General features: G+C 41.2%; 4 protein-coding genes and 1 long non-coding RNA gene across 5 annotated transcripts; 2 read left to right on the top strand and 3 right to left on the bottom strand.

The window, feature by feature from the left end:
* Window positions 1-124: 124 nt before the first annotated feature.
* On the bottom strand, window positions 125-3,057 carry LOC104439704 (50S ribosomal protein L6, chloroplastic). Its single transcript, XM_010052729.2, has 3 exons — window positions 2,853-3,057; window positions 1,477-1,785; window positions 125-647 (listed from the first exon to the last, which is right to left on the bottom strand). The coding sequence occupies exons 1-3, from the start codon at window positions 2,885-2,887 to the stop codon at window positions 311-313; spliced, it is 681 nt and encodes a 226-aa protein (XP_010051031.2). The 5' UTR covers window positions 2,888-3,057; the 3' UTR covers window positions 125-310.
* Window positions 3,058-8,603: 5,546 nt separating this feature from the next.
* On the top strand, window positions 8,604-11,176 carry LOC104439713 (septum-promoting GTP-binding protein 1). The gene is given in 7 exon segments (XM_010052738.3): window positions 8,604-8,799; window positions 8,801-9,103; window positions 9,238-9,364; window positions 9,488-9,584; window positions 9,721-9,760; window positions 9,857-9,940; window positions 10,655-11,176. Coding segments are annotated over 7 exon segments (867 nt in total). The 5' UTR covers window positions 8,604-8,748; the 3' UTR covers window positions 10,820-11,176.
* Window positions 11,177-11,529: 353 nt separating this feature from the next.
* Window positions 11,530-14,365, bottom strand: LOC104439732. The gene is made up of 3 exons (XM_010052753.3): window positions 14,190-14,365; window positions 12,265-12,344; window positions 11,530-11,788 (listed from the first exon to the last, which is right to left on the bottom strand). The coding sequence occupies exons 1-3, from the start codon at window positions 14,301-14,303 to the stop codon at window positions 11,719-11,721; spliced, it is 264 nt and encodes an 87-aa protein (XP_010051055.1). The 5' UTR covers window positions 14,304-14,365; the 3' UTR covers window positions 11,530-11,718.
* Window positions 14,366-17,716: 3,351 nt separating this feature from the next.
* LOC120286526 lies at window positions 17,717-18,246 on the bottom strand. The gene is made up of 2 exons (XR_005545174.1): window positions 18,104-18,246; window positions 17,717-18,039 (listed from the first exon to the last, which is right to left on the bottom strand). It is a non-coding gene; the product is annotated as an uncharacterized LOC120286526 (long non-coding RNA).
* Window positions 18,143-19,869, top strand: LOC104439722 (sigma intracellular receptor 2). Its single transcript, XM_010052747.3, has 2 exons — window positions 18,143-18,646; window positions 19,369-19,869. Exons 1-2 carry the CDS (start codon window positions 18,317-18,319, stop codon window positions 19,546-19,548), a joined length of 510 nt encoding a protein of 169 aa, XP_010051049.2. The 5' UTR covers window positions 18,143-18,316; the 3' UTR covers window positions 19,549-19,869.
* The last annotated feature ends 262 nt before the right edge of the window (window positions 19,870-20,131 follow it).

Genomic DNA, 20,131 nt, shown 5'->3' with positions numbered 1-20,131 from the left:
GCACTCACCATAAATATGCAGACTTGGTGTCAAACCAAACATTTTCTCATATCGATATGCCTGCTTTCTTGGTAACTTCCTATGGATGAGGAACTTTGCTAAATGAAAGCCCACCAAGGCGAGAGAAACAAGAAATCAAGTAAAGTTGTATCCATGACCAAATTATCCAAGCAACACGTAAGGATGAACACAATGAGATAGTATTTTGACAAATAATTACTAAGCAAAACCTTATCAGATTACTTCCAAGGCGTACAAATGAATTCGGCCAAAAAAAAGTTACAAACGAGAAGAAAAAGAAATAGGGCCATCACTTTTTCTTCGCTGACTTTCCTTCCTTTAATCTGACGACTTCATCCACATATCTCACCCCCTTCCCCTTGTAAGGTTCTGGAGGTCTCCACTTTCGGACTGAAGCAGCGAATTGACCAATGGCAGACTTATCATAACCACTGATGATGATCCTGGTGTTGTCCTCTACTTTCACTTGTATGCCCTCGGGAATGGCCATCCTGACGGGATGGGAAAACCCCAGACTCAACACCAAATCCCTGCCCTCCAACGTTGCCCTATACCCCACTCCGACCAACTGAAGTCTCTTCTCGAACCCTTTAGATACTCCCACAACCATGTTATCTGTTAGCGTCCTGCAAATGCGAGATTCAATCAATGTGTGAATATGGAATGCTAAACAGAACACTTTGGTAAAGAAGTCAGTGATGGTTTCAAGAGAAACTATACTATCTTCAAAGACAAGAAGGCACATTTGAAGCACCCAATACTTCAATTGGTTCTGGGAGGAGATGAAGAAGGTGTATATCACAGATAAGCAAGAGAAAGGGTACTGCAACTGACACATGAATAGTTCCTTCTTCCACTGACACATGAATAGTTCCTTCTTCCATCAAAGAATCATGTAGCAATCATAAACTTCATCCTAGAGATACCAGCTATTTATAAAATCGTCAATGTGGGTGTCCAATTTCATGAAATTTCCACAAGTTGACACTGGAGCTGACATGTTTCCATTCCATCTGTCTATACCCTCTTAGGAAAGGATACATTATATAACAGAGGTTGAGGTCAATCAGAGGTAATTCACTCTTTTTTAGTTGAAGAGATGAATTCCAGGCGTGTTAATGTGTTTTAAACGCGTCTTCCCAAGTATAGGTATGCTTATTACAGATTTTATACAAGTCCCATAAATGACAGACAACAAATAAGCTCTTCAAAGCTTATAGAATAAGCACAGCCAACCATCTTTATAGCCAGGAAAATGCCACATTAGCCTACTGTTTCCACAATTGGACACGACCTCTCTAAATCATCCGGAAGTAGCATTCTCATTGCACTTCTACTCAAGAGGGGAGAGAGGAAGCAGCACAACAACCTCTACAACTTTTAGTTGACTCAATGAAAAGAAACAAGAACATAATGAAGAGACTCTTTTGCAAGGATAGCCAAGTTAGAGCTCACCTAAAAAGGCCATGCATTTGGTTGGCCCTTCTAGTTTCCAATGCTTTGTTGACCTTGAGATATCCGGACTCTTGCTTCTCAACTTTCACTTCTCGTGGATACATCTGTGAAAGCTCTCCGAGGGGACCTTTCACTCTCAAAGACTGGCCCTCTAATGTAATTGTCACATTCTTTGGCACCTCAATCGGCTGCTTCCCTATGCGAGATTCCTTACATTCTATATTGCTTCTCATGAATCCAACATGAGTTACAGGAACAGAAGAAATGCATATGCCACTTCTTTCACCCAAAATTGCTGATCTCAGTTTGCTGTAATATGATAAACAAAGAATGTTTTGACAATTAGTACTCAAACTTGAGAAGTTGGCCCTCATTAAAAGGATCAACATAAAATTGAATAACGAACTTCCAACTCCAAACTCTCATCAAGGAGCAAGAGCAAAGGGTAACATACAAGAACCTCCTATATAGATACCACTACTGCATGAAGAGAAAAATAAATTTGAGGTTCAATTGGGGAAAAAAAAGGGCCTTATCCACAAGGAACTAAAAAGAGATTTCTGGCACTTTGACATGGTCTGATTGATTCCGTTATACAATAAACTGTGCCTTTTGGCTTCAAATTGGAAGAACGACGATACTTCTCTGGCCAAAACGAACCAAGAATTTCTCGACATTTCGTCAGTGAGAGCCTTATGACATGGAAGAAAACAGAGAAACACATTGTCAATGTAAATCCCAGGCCACAGAGTACACTGCAAAGAAGCTTTAAGATTTTTCCCTCTTTTTCGAAGCATTTTGCACGACAAAAGAGGTGGCTTTTCTAGCAAAGGCGTAGGATTTAGACCCTGAACCCCTGAATTTGCGTCATAACCACATGAGAGAGTCACAGAGTGAAACATAAAATCATCGAGTCAGCAAAAGCACACAGCTTCAACATTCTCCCACTCTCATAATTTTTCCGCAACTTCGACATTTTGCCGAACACCAAGCTTCACCACTTAATTGAATCGAATCAATGCAGACCAAATCTAATAAAAAAGAAGAATCCAACTCCCATGGACATCAACAGCCAACCTCTAAACGACAGACATAACTTCGAGGGAAATGCATAATCCGGAGGAACATCAAGTGCCACTAAAGACCGATTGCTCTACGACCCTCCACCGACCACGCACACCCAATCACTCCACTACCCTCTCAAATTCTCGACTACCCAGATGCTGAAATTTCAGTAGAACTTCGAATTGACCATTCGCCAGGGCAGAAAATACACAGGGTACTATGAGCGCCAGAACAACACGCACGAAGAACGTCGCACTCGCAGCAGCGGACACGAAAAAGAACGAAAGAGTACAGGAAATTAAGGTGCTGACCATGTCTGCAATGGATAGGAGAGGGAAGAGACCATCGTCGCGAGCCAAAGCGCATCAACCTGGGGAAGTTTCTGAGCGGACGCTCGAGAGGCCCGAAGGTCTTTTGTTATCCGGAATCCGAAATGCACTCGTTATCCATTTTTGCAAGTTCGGGAGCATTCTTCCCCCAGGATGACGTAATTGCCCTTCTCCTATATCGAAACCTCCGAAGTGCCCTTCCCGTTTCCCCGTCGAGGGCCAACGGTCAAAAATCAAGAGCCGATCGAATTTCCAACATTTTGAGCGCATCCATATTGTCTTTTTTTCTTTTCTTTTTTTTTTTTAATCATTACTAGTGTAAAGTTTGCAATAAAGGAACGGAGGAATCAAAATAAAGTAAATTTCAAAGCGGTTCGAAAGGATTTGCTAGCCAAATTTTGGGCTAAGTGCTTGTCATGCAAGATTTTTGCAAATCAAACTGTAACTCTATTGCATCTCGGCAAAATGGTTTTGAGACAAATTAACAAAGCCCAACAAATTTGGCCTTAGTGACAAGTTGGTGCGCTTGGCCGAGTTCACCTTTGCAGATCTAGTAGATTCATCCATTAAACGACTAGAATAATCTCTGCAGATACAATTATTGAAACATCTTTAAATGAGCTATCGATGTTTATCTTGAGGGATCTCTTTGTCGATAGTGCCATAACTGAGGCAAGCCTTCATCACTCGAACCCGGGTTTCTCTTTAGATTTTTTCACCTACTGATTTTCTGAAAGCACACCTAAGCGGAACTCACCAAGTACTTCGATCAGGCTTTTTCCTCCAAAAGATGAAGTTGTTCCTTGATTTCCAAACTTGCCAAAGGATAGCCATGAGGAAGTGAAAACTAATGGAGGAACTTTTAGAATTCAGTAGTCATTCTTCGATTCTTGTTAATCTCTATCTAATAATCTTGATCTGCAAGGCTTAATCCGACCAGATTTTGTTCGTCCAAGGACAGAATAAACGGGTGCTCTAAGGTTACCGGGTGTTGTCAACACAACTCACAAGTATCCTCCTCTGTAATCCTTCTCCTGAATAGATTTGCTCTTAGTAGGTAAACCATTTCGACAATTACAATCTTGGGGGAGGTTTAAGTATGCCAAATTTTAGTCCACAATGCTCATGTAGTCTGGCATGATGCAGAGTCCGAGATCTGGCTCTGCTTCTCTGAATCCATTCTGCAACAATTATAACTGCTCTGAACTGAGTACTCTCCAAATTTTGATGTTGGTCCAAACCAGCTTTGTCTTCACCTCGGAGAGTTCCCTTTGAGATCGAAAATATCACAATGGTTAATTGAATGAGCTAGTTTGTCATCGTGATTGATTTTTCATATTACAAACCAATGTGTTGTGTATATTATAAAATTTAATTTGAGATTAGAGGTGACAAAAGAAAGAGCTCGAGTCAAATGATTGATAGAGATTATGATCAAAGAAAAGAAAAATTGATAGAGATCGATAGCCATCTTAACATATATGTCTCTTAAATAATAACTCCTTGCAAAATAATGTATCAAACATGTAGTAAGTGATCATGAAAAACTCTATGTGGACATGTTACTTATTTAAATGTATATTTATGCAGCCATATATGCCATCTAATTAAAGTATGCAGTTAGTTTAATATGACAATGACAGATTGATCTTAATATACTTGGAATTATTAATCCACAGCTAGCGCAATACCAACAGGGTAATTGCAAAATTATCAAAATATCTCCATTCTCTTTAGCCATTTCATTATTTGAAAAAAAAAGAGGAGTGATTTTGCTACAAATGGCACCGAAATTTGCATTCTCCTTTACAGCCGTTATTCTTGGTATAAATAGAAAATATCTTATAACTTTCACTGCACTGTTTGTCTCGTGTTATATGAAATCAGTGTTTCTAAAATAAGAGACTCTTTCAGTTTCCGGATTCATGTAAATATGTTTCTCTAACCTGGGCTAAGTCGATACCTGCCAGATCCAGATATTGGAGCCGAGGGATGGCCCTAGTCTTCCTAGAAAGAGGTGACCTCAGGCCCACAGGAAACCAGCACAAGCATCAAGTGGAAACGTGTCCAGGGAAAATAGCTCAAGTAATGATTTTTGAAATTTAAAATTGAACTTCTATTTTAAAATTACTTATGTTATGAGTTATATTAAATTTTTAGATACACGTATATCTATAATCGAAGTTAAAAAAAAAAAAAGCCTGTATTTTTTTTTAAAAAAAAATCCTGTATTTATCAAATTAGAAATAATAAAGAAAATGTTTTCGATTGCACTCCTTCATGTGATAAAAGAAAAAAATCAGTAGCATATATCTCTTGTATAAATGAGAGTATCCCTTTAACTCGTAAATCATTATCTCCGCCATATATGTTAATTTTCACGATACGGGTGATTTATGAGTTAAGTTGGTCATATTTTTTTGACTTACTCTAGCAATTCTCTTGTAAATTCTCATGAGCTGGCTATGATATTGATGGCAATAGATATTGCAACAAAATCTATACTCCATTTATTTTACGAAAAATAAATAATTTATAAAATGATTTCCAAAAAATAATCATCCGAATCAATTGAAATAATTAAATAATAATTTTTTTATTATCAATAATAACTTATGTTTGAATAATTTCGCGGGCGATGAAAATATCCTTTTATGTATTCGTGTCGGTGAATGATAGGGTGATTTAATTGTTAATTCTTAAAAAATAAAAAAAAAATCATGAAAGCTCATGAGGTGCAGCCACGTTAATTCCTTTGACTATGGCAGCCACCGTGGGCACCATGCGATGTGGGACAAGGGCCCTTGGTCGGCATCACCTTGAAAAGTAAAATAAATCGATCATTGACGTGGGTCCCACTTTCCGGTTTGTGGATTCTAGGGTCTCCACGTATGCGCATCGAGCATCTAAAAAGATTCGGATCGCGACAATTTACGTGGCCTAATCGCACATGCTTCCTCGACCGGCACTTCCTACGTAGGCCGGTCAACCTAACCCCGTATGGCCAACCTAACTTTTCCGCGAACTCTTCCTTATTTAAAATTTCACGCATTTAATTTACCGAAAATAATCGGTCGACGAAATCATTTACGGCAGGACAAAGACACATAAAAGCTAAAAGTTCGTCCAAAAAGTGCTTTCATTTATTACGAAGTTTTCTCAAAAATAGCACATTTATTTTGTGATAAATTTTATAATAAAAAAATGTTTTCAATGGAAACCAATTGATTTGTTTTCATCTTTTTGGTGATTTAGGAAAAATCGATTTCCATCTTATTAGGAGGGAAAGTCGTTTTCCCCTAATTCAAACTCGTTATTTTCAGACCATGGAACATGCATTTTAAAGATCCATTAGTTTATCGTCATCCAAATATTGAAAAGTCCAAAAATAATTTCTTAGAAACAATTTTCCTTAATAATATAAAACGACCCTAGGTGAGCACTTGAATCAACCCATCTATTCTCTCGAGGAGAGATTTGTTTGTACAAGCAACCGATATATAATTGAGTGCTCTCGGAGTAGTCGACCCAATTCTTAGATCTCATATATAATTAAGTATATCATTTTTTTTGGGTTATTTTAAAAGGGATTAGAGGACTCATACTATTAGTATTAGTAACACGTTTCTCTAGAATCTCAATTCTCCAAAAGAGAGATACTGTCAAAATTTATTGTGAAATGGCGCAATTGCACCGGAAAATCACGTCCATAAGTATAAATATACAATCACATCTATGAAATTCCATGACCATGTTCTAGAGCTCTTCTATGTTTTTACAAATTTGTGGGTTTAGTTAAAATCGCCATCACATCAGATAATGTGTAATAAGTTCTAGAACAAAAGTGGGGAATATCTGGAAGGAGATTAGACATCTAATCATTGAGGTTTTTGCCGGAATAGCTACCGTGCACTTAACATATGATTTTCAAGACCCTTACTTTCCAACATCCAATCATATTTTAAACATTTACAATCTCTCTCTCTCTCTCCCTATGTATTGCAGGGGAGATTTCTTGATTGAATAAGATATTTTTAGGGTGGGGGCAGCGGTGGTCATAAATAGTTTGGTGGGTTTTGTAGACTTCTGCGCACTCCATGTTTCCGCCGCTGGCCCCAGTGACTACTATACTTCGCCATCACATTTTTCTTCAAAATAATTGAGTGGAGACATAAGTCAAAGATTGATTTGCTTCTTTGTGATGGGTTCTCTTGAGGGTCTTTCCTAGACTTCGATCTGAGGAGGGCTTTGTAAGGGTTTCGTTTCTGTGCCGACTGTTTGGCACCAAGAGACTAGTTCTTTTTTTTTTTTCCGAATAGGTTAAAAGCACGTAATCGATTGTTACTTTATTCAATTACCGTCATCAGATTACATGGTCATCGCATACTGTGAACGATTAAGGGGTATGGCCATAACAAATTTTCACTTTGAGGTGGAAACCCTTTTATGCACATACATGTGAAAAGCGAAAGCGGCATGACTTGCCATTAAATTAAGTATAGATGGGTAAGTGATTTCATCCTATTATTTTTCGAATGAAAGTGTTGTTGACATCTTAACAACCTTATTCCACTGTACATGTTCATGCCTTGCATAATTCTTAGAGCCTTTAAAATATGGTTAAAACACGATCAACAATTATTTTGTTGCAAATAAGGCAATATGACTGATGGGATCTAATATATATGATTTTTTAAAGCAATGAGATGGAAGGAGCAAAGGGTTATGGGAAATCACAAAAAGTATCATCAACTTTCCTCTTCGTATCAAATACCCAATTCAATTTCAAAATCTACAATTATTATATTCTTTACTTTCGAGATGCACCGTGCATAATTTACCTTGTCATCAATTTCTTTTCCATATTACATGATCCCCAACATTTATTTTTTGCTTTTTCGAGCATGGATCTTGGGTGTACATGAAGGCAATTGAGTCGATATAGATTAGAAAGATGCAAAATATACATTTTCAAATGCGCTGAGAGTATTTCATAAGTAGAGCAAAGTCGATGATAATTTTTTTAATCATTGAGAAATCATGTACATATTTACTAGAATGCATGAGAGTGAGTTCAAATTCGCTCCAAATCGAGACTATGGAAATACAATTTAACTTCGAATTGCAAAAAAAAAAAAAAAAAAATCATCAACTCTATAGTACGTATCAAATTACCCTCATTATATATCAAGTCCTATGATTTCCATACTATTTTTAAAGAAATCGAAGACGGAAATCAATACGGATTAAATTTGTCTTTCGATACTTTCCACTTTGGATCAAATTCAAACTCAATATCAACCCCCAATCCCAATCAAGTCGATTCATCAATCGATTAGTCCAGGGCCAAAAATTGTATGTAAATCAGGCAGCTTCCATATAAAAATTACATATTTTCGACAAATAAAGCCTTTTTTTCTAGGGGGCATCACTCGCTGCAAAAACAATATCAGAATTTCCCCAAATTGCCCCTCGAACCGGAATGGGGAGGGGGACAAATCAGCCGGCAATTCGGACCATTCCCACCCCCTCCACCTCCTCCCCCTTTCGTCATCATACCGGTCAACCTTCCCCGTTAAATCAGTCGCATTCCTAGCTACAAAGGTCGTTGCAACTGATTTAAAAAATAAAAATAAATAAAAAAATAAAAAATAAAATCCAAAATAAATAAAAATAAAAAAAAATAAAAACTCAACACCACCTTCCTAAAAATATCGCGACCCTCCTTTTAAACGCCAAGCATGATTTGCACTCGAGAGTTCCCATTTTCCATGGCCGATAAAGCAAGACACTCCTCCAGAGAAAAGGCCATCCTCGTACACTGCTAGCTGAGCTCACACCCACATCCATCCTGGAGCTGTCCCTCAGATCAGAGGAAATGGTCCGCTTCAACCTCCGGCGCCGGATCCAGCGCCGCCTCTGGACGCTCCGGCGGTGCATCCGCCGCGCCTGGCACCAGATCCTCGCCCGCTCCTCCACCCCGCGTCCTCCTCCTCCTCCTCCTCCTCGCCTGCCCGGTCCCCGCGGCGGCTCCGGCAGCCGCGTCGTCGGCCAAGCGCTGCCGGTACCGGATGCTGCCGTACGCCGAGGTGGCTCCCCGGGAGGCGGAGCCCGCGGCGCCGCCCGTCGTGGCCGCGGCGGCGGCGGGCCGAGGCGGCGACGGGGATTCGGATTTGGTGGCCCTGAAGATCGGGCTGCTGGGCGATCAGCAGATTGGCAAGACCAGCTTCGTGGTGAGTGAGTCCTCGAACGAAAGATTCGATCTTTGAATCTGGGGGGAGAGCGAAATCGACGCGATCGTTCTCGGGTCCTCATTATATCAAATTCTGATGCACTTTTTGTGTTCTTTTTCTTGGTGGGGGTGAAGGTGAAGTACGTTGGGGACGAGAAGGAGGAGATCAATGGCTGTTCGGAGACGAAAGGCTTGAATCTCATGGACAAGACTTTGCTGGTCAATGGCGCCCGCATCTCCTACAGCATCTGGGAAGTCGAAGGTAAAGCTAACGCATTCGGGAATTTTCCCCCCAAAAAAGCATCCTCGTACGACATCCAAGGATACTGTCGCTAAGATTGAATCTGAAACTGCGTATTTCCATGTTCGGTCGGCGGTGGTGCAGGTGACGGAAGGCCCGACGACCACGTCCCGATCGCCTGCAAGGACTGCGTCGCGATCCTGTTCATGTTCGACCTGACTAGCCGGTGCACGCTGAACAGGTGCGCGTCTTGCCTCGCCTCGCCTCCTGTCGCCCGATAATCAGGCGGGCGGGCGGGCAGCCGGGTCGGGATAATTTAGAGGCTTAAATTAGATTGAATGCTTAACTTAGTGTGTGAGATCTTTGTTTGATTGCAGTGTCATAAGCTGGTATCAGCAAGCAAGGAGGTGGAATCAGGTAATAATTTTTTTTTTTTTTTTTGAAATTGTTCTCTCATATAGAGACTAATCTTAAATTATAAATCTAAGTTATATATCAATCTTTGTTATGCAGACGGCAATCCCGATTATAGTAGGAACCAAATTCGACGATTTCATCCAGCTGCCCATAGATCTGCAGTGGACGATAGCAAGCCAGGTAAATAATATAATATTATATTCCAATTAGAATGCCTCGAATTATCAGTCCCTAAATCTTAATTAGAGAAATTAGCGAAGAACAATCCATTCCCAAACGACCCACTTGGAGATCAAATTAGGGAATATTATTTTAAGAGGAAGATCGTTCGGGCCTTACAGCTTTTGGGGAACATTCTTCCGCAAGTTTAGGGCCAAGTTGCAATCCGAAGGAGGAGAGAAAAAGGGCAGTTTGGCCCGGTGCTGCAGCAGCAATCGAATGTATCCGGTAACCATCATGCATAATGTTACCTACAAGTCAACGGTCGATTGAGTCGGGACGGGACGGGACGAGGTTTCAAATTTTCCGGCGTTTCACCCGTTCGGGACACGAAGACGGGAGTAGGCGAGGGCGAGGGACGTCGAAAGGGACGGGTCGCAATAATGGATGGAAGGAGAGGGAGGAGCGATGAATTTAGGGCACGTAATGGGATGATGGCCCGGTTAGAATAATGCCTTGATGAGGTGTTAGGTGTCGATGGAGACACTGCCTAGGATGACTTGGGACTATTTGAGTTTTGGGTTTGGACTTATATCTTTAGATGATGTGACCAACCACCCAATTCAGCCAAAAAAAGAAAAGAAAAGAAGAAGAAGATAAACTTTAGGCTCACCCGGTTTAAGTCGACGGGTTAACGGTTTCATGACATGTCTCGTTTTCATGATGTTTTGACAGGCGAGAGCGTATGCAAAGGCCCTCAACGCCACACTCTTCTTTTCGAGTGCGACCTACAACATCAACGTCAACAAGATCTTCAAGTTTATAACCGCGAAGCTCTTCGACTTGCCGTGGACCGTGGAGCGCAACTTGACGATCGGGGAGCCTATCATCGACTTTTGAAGAAAGTGTTGTAGCTTTTTTTGTGTATACTTGGTTCGTCAAAGCAACCGGTCGCTAGGGGAATTCGAAGGCGGGGTGCGCCTCAGTCGTCCTAGCGATATCTCGAGTTGTGTATTGCCTGCGTTTCCATTGACGATCGACAATAAAATCAAGTGTGGAACAAGTTTTCCTGAAGGAATGAGGCACCTGATGAGGAGCATCGATCTCTCTCTCCCCTTCTCTCCCCATAGGATGAAAGGGCAAATCAATGCCCTGCTCACTCCAAAGACGATGCTGGTAGCCTAGTCCGAAAAGAAGTTCTGAAAAACCAGGGCATATTGACATTCTTATCAGAATTGTGGGATGATCTTTTCAAAATCATCACATTCCGGGAGTTCTTGATCAATCTCATAATGATCAAAACACTGTTACGCGAAACTTGCATCTGATCTCCTAGTGTCGTAATTTCACTCAGAGATCAGATTGCTAAACGAAATTCACCAAAACCCAATGATCCGACCACCGGAACTTTTAAACCTAGGTTAACAACTAGTGTCAACTTGTGCTGCCACTCGTGCAGCAGCCTCTCAACACAATCAATTACTCCAGTCTTCATTGACTTCCTCAGTTTTTTTCTTTTACGAACGATTTGAACTCACAACTTCATCATCACATTTTCTACAGTAAAAATAACAACTGTAAAAGACATGACCAAAAGCCTGCTTCCCAGATCAAAAATGAAAACCGAGTTAAGGATTCATTTTATTAGCTGGTGTAAATAAGTACACACGCACCAAAAAAAAAAAAAAAAAGAATGAAAAAACCAGTCGCACTTAGAAAACCTGTCTTCATCCAAGAAATTACAAGAACAGAGGCGCAGATTTGAAACAGAAGGCAATCATTGTCTAAAAGGGGTTGCGTCATTCAAGTTTAACCTCCCTCTTTGGGGGCTCCAAGTCCAAGTAGTAGAACGGCTGGGTTGGCTCCTCCCTGCACAATACAAAGAGTTCGACTTTTCATGGGAATGCAACTATAAGCAGCTAATGATGCAATAGTGGCAATAGTGGCATCATGGTTTCCTAACCAGGAAAATAATGGGTATTCTCTGCATAAACAAGGGTAAATTCACACTCAAGGTGCATTGATTTCATGGCTCAATGTCTCCCTTGCTTCCTATATTATAAGAAGAGATAATCTAATGCTAATTGCTTTGGTAGTAACTTTTGAATTTTCTACAACCGAATTTATAGTATGCCTTTGAGAAGATGGTCGAAGTTTGAAAATCAGGAGGGGAGATGAGAGACAGGGAAGGAGGGATGTGAGAATAGAGGAAAACAAGCTAAAATACCGTGTAAACAGTCCACCAAGTCAAAATGATATCAAGAGATAATCAGTGTTTTCCATGGGGTTTAAGCAAAAGCCATTATTAAAGGCATGATTTCTACGACACAGAAGGTAAAACATACCCTGGTTTTGACCGCATGCATTGCCAAAAGAGCTTGAAGGGTCCTGGAACTGTCTTGAATGGATTTCCTTCAAAACAAGCCTGTACAGATGAAAGTAAAGTCGGCATAGTGCAGCAAATAAATGCGCATATCAGGTCCTACTCTTATATTCTAAGATCATGAGCAAAAGATAGCCTAAATTCATACTAAAAGCCAGAAAACAAGATGACAATATCCAACTAATTTCACTTCAAAAAGAAGTTTGAAGCTTCTAGAGCATGGATCCTTCAAATAGAAGAGTTGGAAAGAGAGCATGCAAACAAAAAGAACAGTGGCACGAAACCTTCCCCCTTACTACTTTCTCCTTCCTTTTATCTTTTAAGCTTTTTTTCTTCTTTTTTTTTTTTTTTTTGGGGGAGAGCAGGTTTTAATTATATGGATTTTAGTTAATTAGATCAACTAATCTATAAAAGATATACAAATTTATTTTCAGCCAGCATGAAACCTATCGTGTTACTACTTTCTCTTTTCTTTTTTAATGCTGAGAAACCGGGATTGTGTTATCCTACATCAAGAAGATGACTGATGATGTATGTGAATCATCTGGTTGAGAAGCCGAAGCTTTTCTTAATTAGGCAGGAGGTGGGGAAGCATCAAATGATCAAATAAGCCTTTCTTTGCTTAACTTCTCTTGATTCTTATATGTCTCTTTAAAATTTTAAATTTGGTGTTAGGCAACTTTGCATTGATCCACAATATTACAATACAGTCAGTCAACTTACTTTGATAAAACTCCAAGCATGTCTGAACTCTGAAGATATTACGACTTACCAACTTTCAAGACTACAGAACAATATATCTAGATATAAAGGATCGTTTGCCATAAGGGAATGCGCTCCAGGTATTGCTCTAGTACCCCTGCCCGTTCTAACTCTCTCAACTTCAATAAGATGACTAACATATAGTAACAATTGTAGTAAAATATCTCCTCACCACAAATCAAAGAGCTTGTGAAAAAAACGATCCTGTGCTTGAGAAAAGATAAAGAAAAATCTCTCTCGTGCTTACTCAGTTGAGTACAAAAGAATCATCTATTATCCTCATCTTAGAAATTGAACAACACTATCAAACGTTGAATCGAACTTAACAAGCATTCCCCCGTAAAAACTGCCAGTTCACCTCTTCAAAATAACAATAAGAAAAGACATCAGTCACCAACTTGTGCTAAGCATGAGTGAGAGCTCAGGCACACTCAGTGAACATCCAGGTAGCATCTACCTTATGAAAAGGCACAATTTAGTTGCTTTTAGAGGCATTGAGCATTATTGGTTCATATCAGCCAAACCCCGTTCATTGCAGCAAAATTCACATACAACTACATCCGTAGGATGCCATTCCTGACCCAATGCATACCCTTAGACATGTCATAGTGAAACTCCACAAAGGCCTTATTTGGTTCAAGGACAGGATCGTGGAAACGGGTTCCAGTCACAAGCTATCTAACTCTTCAAAATTGGATCCATAGTTAGTTGTTTGATGGTCTAGATAATTCACCATGTAATGGAGACAGTTCCGCTCTTTCGGTACTTCATTCTATACAAGTCAATGCAATCGACAATCGAACCGATACTTCCACCATCATCCCAACTTTTTATGCCGTCCCACCCTCATCGATTTACGGCCACCATCATCGTTTCAGTAAGACTCCTACTCACAGAAGCATTTTAACAAACAGACAAACTGCATCACTCCAACTCTTCGCCACGCCACAGCAAATTAGAGAGAAAAGTTACTGACGGGACGTGTTCGTGCGCGTCTCGAATGCAAAATTACTACCTTGGCGACGGGAAGAGGCATGAATTGAAAACAACTCAAAGATGGTGCGCAAGATACGAGAAATCAGAAAAAAAAAAGATCGGAGCGAGAGAAAGGGGCAGGCATTTTACTTGAATGACGTCCTCAGCCCGATCGTTGCAGCGATGGGCTTTGGGTTCGCGATGGTCTCCCTCGGGCACTCCCCATGGACTCTCTCTCCTCGGCACCGGCCTCGTCTCGCTCATCCTCTCTCTCTCTCTCTCTCTCTCTCACGGGGATCTTTCACAGACGCTCACAAAAGGGAGAGAGGAGAAGAGGAGATGATGATCTCGATCTCGGGTCGGGCTCAATCGATGGGCGGGCCGGATCGAATCCGCCCGGGCCTGGAATAGAGATCGAAATTTCGGGCCGGCATGATCTCCACCTTCTCTTTCCCTTCATGGGAAATTGCGAAACCGCGCAAAGGTGCGCTCTTTGCCCCGCTTCCATGTCGGTCTTCTTCAACCTTTCTCGTAAATTGATCAGAGGGAAAATGGGTGCTCTTTCTTGAAGCTGATCCGACGCAATCCTCTTCCCTCTTCTTCCTCCCGATCGCCCATCGTCGCGCCTCTGCTTGATCTGTGGCGTCTCTGTGGGCGCTTCAATGGTGATTGCTGCGTTGCATGACCATTTTCATGTCACTTTTACGTGCTGAATGGGGGGCTCTTATCGTGAAGGACGCCTCATTGTTTTTCGATGTTCTTCGATGTCGATTTAGTTAACTTCTCATTGATTCTTTTGAGTGGATCCTTTCCATGTCGATAGCCCGACAAAGACGACAACAGAGTATCTGAATTTGGTCATCGTTTATGGAGCCTTCGCTACGGTGATGGATAGTCTTCAAGTTGCTCTCCTGGCTAACGCAAAGTGACCGTTAGCCACTGCAAACCGGGAAATCGTTTGGCCCTGCCGCTCTAAAGGAGGAGATCTATTGTTCTGCCGTGCTCTTTGCAAAAAGATGTGTACTTGACTGACATGAGTGCTCCTGAATTGAAGAGTGCTTTGAATATGGAACGAGCGAATTTGCCCAGATCGAAATTAATCTATCCTGCATTTCAGCTCGTACGAGATGCTGATAATATTGCTGGATTCCTGGCAAACAGATCAATGCACAGGTATAATGCACTTCTCTTGGCACTGATACTTCATGGAAATTAACTTTTTCCTGTTTGTAGGCTGCTATAATGTTGGAAGTGATCGGCTCCGGTACAGTGTCTGATAACTTGGCGATGGTGAAGTTCCCCTTCCTCGGACTCAGATTGCTGGCCATTCTGTGGTTCTGCTGCTATATCCTACCACGACTACATCGACCATCGGCAAGAGACCCGCATCTGCAAGTAAAAAGAAGCCTTGAGATACAACACTGCACTGTGGACGTCCTGCGCTTTCTAACCGATCCCAGATCCAACTCTTTTCTTTTTGGTGATATCGGATTAAGAATGTTGCGAGTTAAGAAGATTTTCTAATCTTGGGGCTGCTTTTTGTGAGGATTTTTCACCAAAAGCCGTTATACATTGGATTTGAAGTCATCATCTGGTAAGAACATAGCTTGGTTTGGCGGCAGTTTTGAGTTTGCTCACCTGAAATAACTTTTATTGCGATGATATTGCTTGTGAAGGTGGCAAAAGCTGCAATTGCTAATGCTGCTTATGAATTGATTGGCATATGTTATCCATTTGGGGTCAATTTCTCCTTCGAGGAGGGCTAAACATTATAAATGATTGATTTCTCCCCACGCACTGAATCTCTTGTTCATTGCTTGTAAATCTGGAGTCATCAGGAATAGCTCTCTTTAAGTTGAAATTACGATTATATTGAAGAATCCTTCCAAACCTGGAATCTGCATGGCCATTGTTTAATAAAGATAAATGAAAATGGGAAGATCACAATCCGTGACATCATTTGTTGTCCACCCTGCGTGATTTCTACAGTCATTCATCATTCTTTCTTTCTTTTATTATTCAGTTACCTTTATCTATCTCAGAATATCGCAGCAGCAGAAACTCTCTCAACTTCTATTACTGTCATGAGATTTTTCATTCGTTTCACGGTGTCATACCCAGCAAATTAGAAGGTAAGTGACACTTCATCTGAAACCCTTGACTCCGTGCTTCTTATTCACATGAAGTTTTTAACTGCTACAATATGCTGATCGACTGTTTCTCAGAGCCAAATTAAAATTGCTTGGACATTAGCACATCAGGAGGATACACCGATCATCACCTAACCGGGAGAAGAATGGGTATTCCTTGCATAAACAAAGACAGTTTCCCATCAAGGCGCACTAATGGCATAAACAAAGACGGTTGGCTCTTGCTTCTTCTGGTAGTAACTTTATACTTTCTGCCACTGGATTTTCATATTCCTTTGAGAAGATAGTCAAGTTTAAATGTAAGGATGGGAGAAGAGGGATGGGGCAGGAGGGGGAAGGGCCTTTCATTCAAATTCCATGGAAAAAACCCATTTTGAAGGCGAAAAATCTGGCCAAACACCACAGAAACAATGCAGCAAGTCAAAATGATGTCAAGAGAAAAACAGATTAGGTTATCACAACACAAAAGGTAAAATGCACTCAGGTTTTGATCGCATGCATTGCCAAAAGAGATTGAAAGGTCCTGGAATTGTCTTGAATGGTTATCCTTTAAAACAAGCCTGCACAGACCAAAGTAAAGTCGATGTGGTGCAACAATTAGTTTGTGCATGTCGGTTACTTCTTTAAATTCAAAGATCATTAGCAAAACATGGCCTCAAATCATAGTAAAATGCAGAAAATATGATGACCGATATCCAACTAAGATCACTTAAAAAGGAATCTTGAAGCTTCCACAGCATGGATCCTTTAACTAAAAGAGTCAGAAAGAGGGCACGCAAACGAAAAGAACGGCAGCATGAAACCCTTCTCTATTACTACTTTCTCCTTCCTTTTTTAATGCTGAGAAGCTGGGATTGTGTTATCCTACATCGAGAGGATGATCAAAGATATATGTGAATCATCTGGTCGAGAAGCTGAAGCTTCTCGTAATTGCGCGGGAGGTGGGGGAGCATCAAATGATCAAAGAAGCCTTTGTTGGCTCGACTTCTCTTGATTCTTTATTGCTCTGAAATTTTTTATTTTAGTGGTCTGCAACTTCGCATTAATCCACACCATCTACAATACAATTAGCCAACTTGCTTAAATGACATTGCAAGCACGTCTGATCCTGAAGATACCACCTCACACCAACTTTCGAGACAGCAGAACAATCTATCTAGATATGCAGGATTGTTTGCTGTCCCTTGTTTGCTCTGAGGGACGTGCTGCAGGTATATCTCTAGTATCTGAGCCCCTCCTATTCTCTGAACTTCGACAAGGAGACAGAGACTGAATTATAGTCACAATTGTATAGGAATGTCTCCTCGCTGTAAATCAAAGAGCTTATCTCGCGCTTGCTCAGCTGGATAAAAAAAAAAAAGAAAAAAACATCTTTGATCCTTTTCTAAGAAGTTCAGGTACCAACTTCCTAATGAAAAGACAGTTTAATTTGCATTGAATGCCATTTGTTTTTTTTTTTTTTTTTTTTGATGATGACCGAGAAACCTTCGAAAATCACTCTTCGGGAATTAGATGACATTTCGATGCTCGGATTGAATGCTATTTGTTCGTATTAGCTAAACCCTTAGGTCATTGCAATAGAACAAACATATGACTATATCCGTAGGATGTCATTCCTAAGTCAAAATACATATTCTTAGATACACCATAGCAGGACTATACAAAAGCCTCGTCTTGTTCAACGATGGAGTCGTCGTGGAAACAGGATCCAACCCCAAGTTATCTAACTCTCCGGAATTGGAATCTAGAGCAAGTTATTCGGTGGTCTGTATATTTCATCTTCATCATGTCATTGAGATAGCTCTGCTTCCAGCTTTCGGTGCTTTCCCTAGCCTTTTCAGTCTCTAAACCTTATTATAACAAAGAAGATTAGGAAAAAAAAAAAGAAAAAAAAACAAAGCTTTTGAAGTCCACCTTGTTTTTTGCCCATCTGTCACTGACATATTCTCCTCTCCCATGGAAATTTGCTAAAATGCGGAAGTGCCCTGTTTGGCGTTTGCCACCACTTCCATGGACTCAATATCTCTCCCCAAATTCCAGATCTAACCAAACCAGCCAGCCTCCCTTCTTCAACCTTTCCCCTCGGATCCCCTCTCCTCCACCACCACCCTCTCGAACGAACTCCGAATGAAAATGGGTGCTCTCGTGAAGCTGGTCGACGCCGTCCTCTTCCTCTTCTTCCTCCTGATGGCCGTCTGCGTGCCCCTGTTCGACGCCCAGGCGTGCCTCCCGGAGTCCCTCTTCCCGGACGCCCTGCTCGACCTCAAACGCGGGTACAGCGGCCGGGTGGGCGACTACCTCGTCGCCGAGAAGCCCCTCTTCTTCGTCGGCCTCGTCTGGCTCGAGATCCTGTTCCTCTGGCCCCTCTCCATCCTCAACCTGTACGGGATCCTCGCCGCCAGGCCCTGGTTCCGCACCACCTGCTTGATCTACGGCGTCTCCGTGGCCACTTCCATGGTAATTGCCGCACGCATCGTTTGCCCATTGTCATGTTAGGAAGCTTTTCGGGCAAAGGCCGTACCTTTTTGCACTGCTGAGTGGGACTTGTGATTTGAGCGCATCCGCTGTTTTTGTTCTCGTGAAAAGCTTTGTTTTTGACATTCCATGTCAATTGAATTAGTGCGGGCTTTACCTGTGAGGTCTGATTCGAACAGGAGAGCAGTCGAGCCAAAGATTTTGCAGACCCGAGTGGTCTTCATTCTTCCAGTCTTTGCGAACATTCTTGTGAAGTACAAGAATTTTTTGATTCTTTGAGTGGATCATTCCATGTCGAGTAGCCCAACAAAGACAACAACATAGTTTCTGAATTTGGTTATGGATTTGCCACCTTCGTTACAGAAATGGATGGGCTTTAAGATGCTATCCTGGCTAAAGCAAAGAAATTTTTAGTTTATACTAAAGTGGGAAATAGTTTGGCCCTGCTGCTTCAAAGGAGGAGATCTGTTGTCGGCCGTTCTCTTTGCAGAAAGATGTAATGCACAATTGACATAAGTGCTACCGAATTGAAGAGTGGTTTGATATGAAATGCGTGAATTGCACAGATTGAAATTATCTACTCTGCTTTTGAGCTCTTGCAAGATAATGTCTGTTGCAGTTCTGGCATACAGGTCAATGCAAAAGTATAATGCATTTCTCTTGGCACTGATGTTTCATGCAAATGGACTTTACCCTGTTTGTAGGTTGCTATATTGTCGGAATTGACTGGGTCTGGTAAAGCATCGGATGACTTGCTGATGGTGTACTTCCCCTTCTTGGGACTCAGTTTGCTGGCCTTTCTGCGGGGTCTGCTGCCGTGTTCTACCAAGACTACATCGACCATCAGCAAGAAACCTGCATTGGCAAGGAAAAAGAGGGCTTGAGACACAACACTGCGCTGTGGTTGTCCTGCGCTTTCTAACCAATTCAAGATCCAATTTATTTCTTTTCAGTGACATCAGATTGAGAATGTCGCGAGTTAGGAAATTTTTCTGTTCTTGGGGCTCCCTTTTATGAGATTTTTAACTGAAAGCCATTGACCATTGGATTTGAACTCATCATCTGGGAAGAACTAAGTTTGTTTTGGCAGCACTTTTTTGTTCACTCACCTGGAATAACTTTTACTGCACCAAGATTGCTAAAAGCTGCAATTGCTTATGCTGCTTATGAGTCGATTGGCATAAAATATGTCATTGATTTGGTTATTTAATTCTCCATCTAGAACAGTTTAACTTTACTACTGATTGATTTCTGTCCGCACTCTGAATCTCTTGTTCACTGCTTGTAAATCTGGAGTTATCAGGAATAGCTCTCTTCAAGTTGAAATTACGGTTATATTGCAGATTCCTACTTCCAAAACTGAAATCTGCATGGCCATTTTTTAGCAAGAAATTTGCAAAAATGGTAAGATAACAACCTTTGACATAATTTGGTATCCTCCCGAAGCAATTTCTTCTGTCAGTCATC

The sequence above is a fragment of the Eucalyptus grandis genome, chromosome 8, assembly GCF_016545825.1.
Source record: "Eucalyptus grandis isolate ANBG69807.140 chromosome 8, ASM1654582v1, whole genome shotgun sequence".
Lineage (NCBI taxonomy): Eukaryota > Viridiplantae > Streptophyta > Magnoliopsida > Myrtales > Myrtaceae > Eucalyptus > Eucalyptus grandis.
This window is presented reverse-complemented; position numbering and strand designations above follow the sequence as displayed.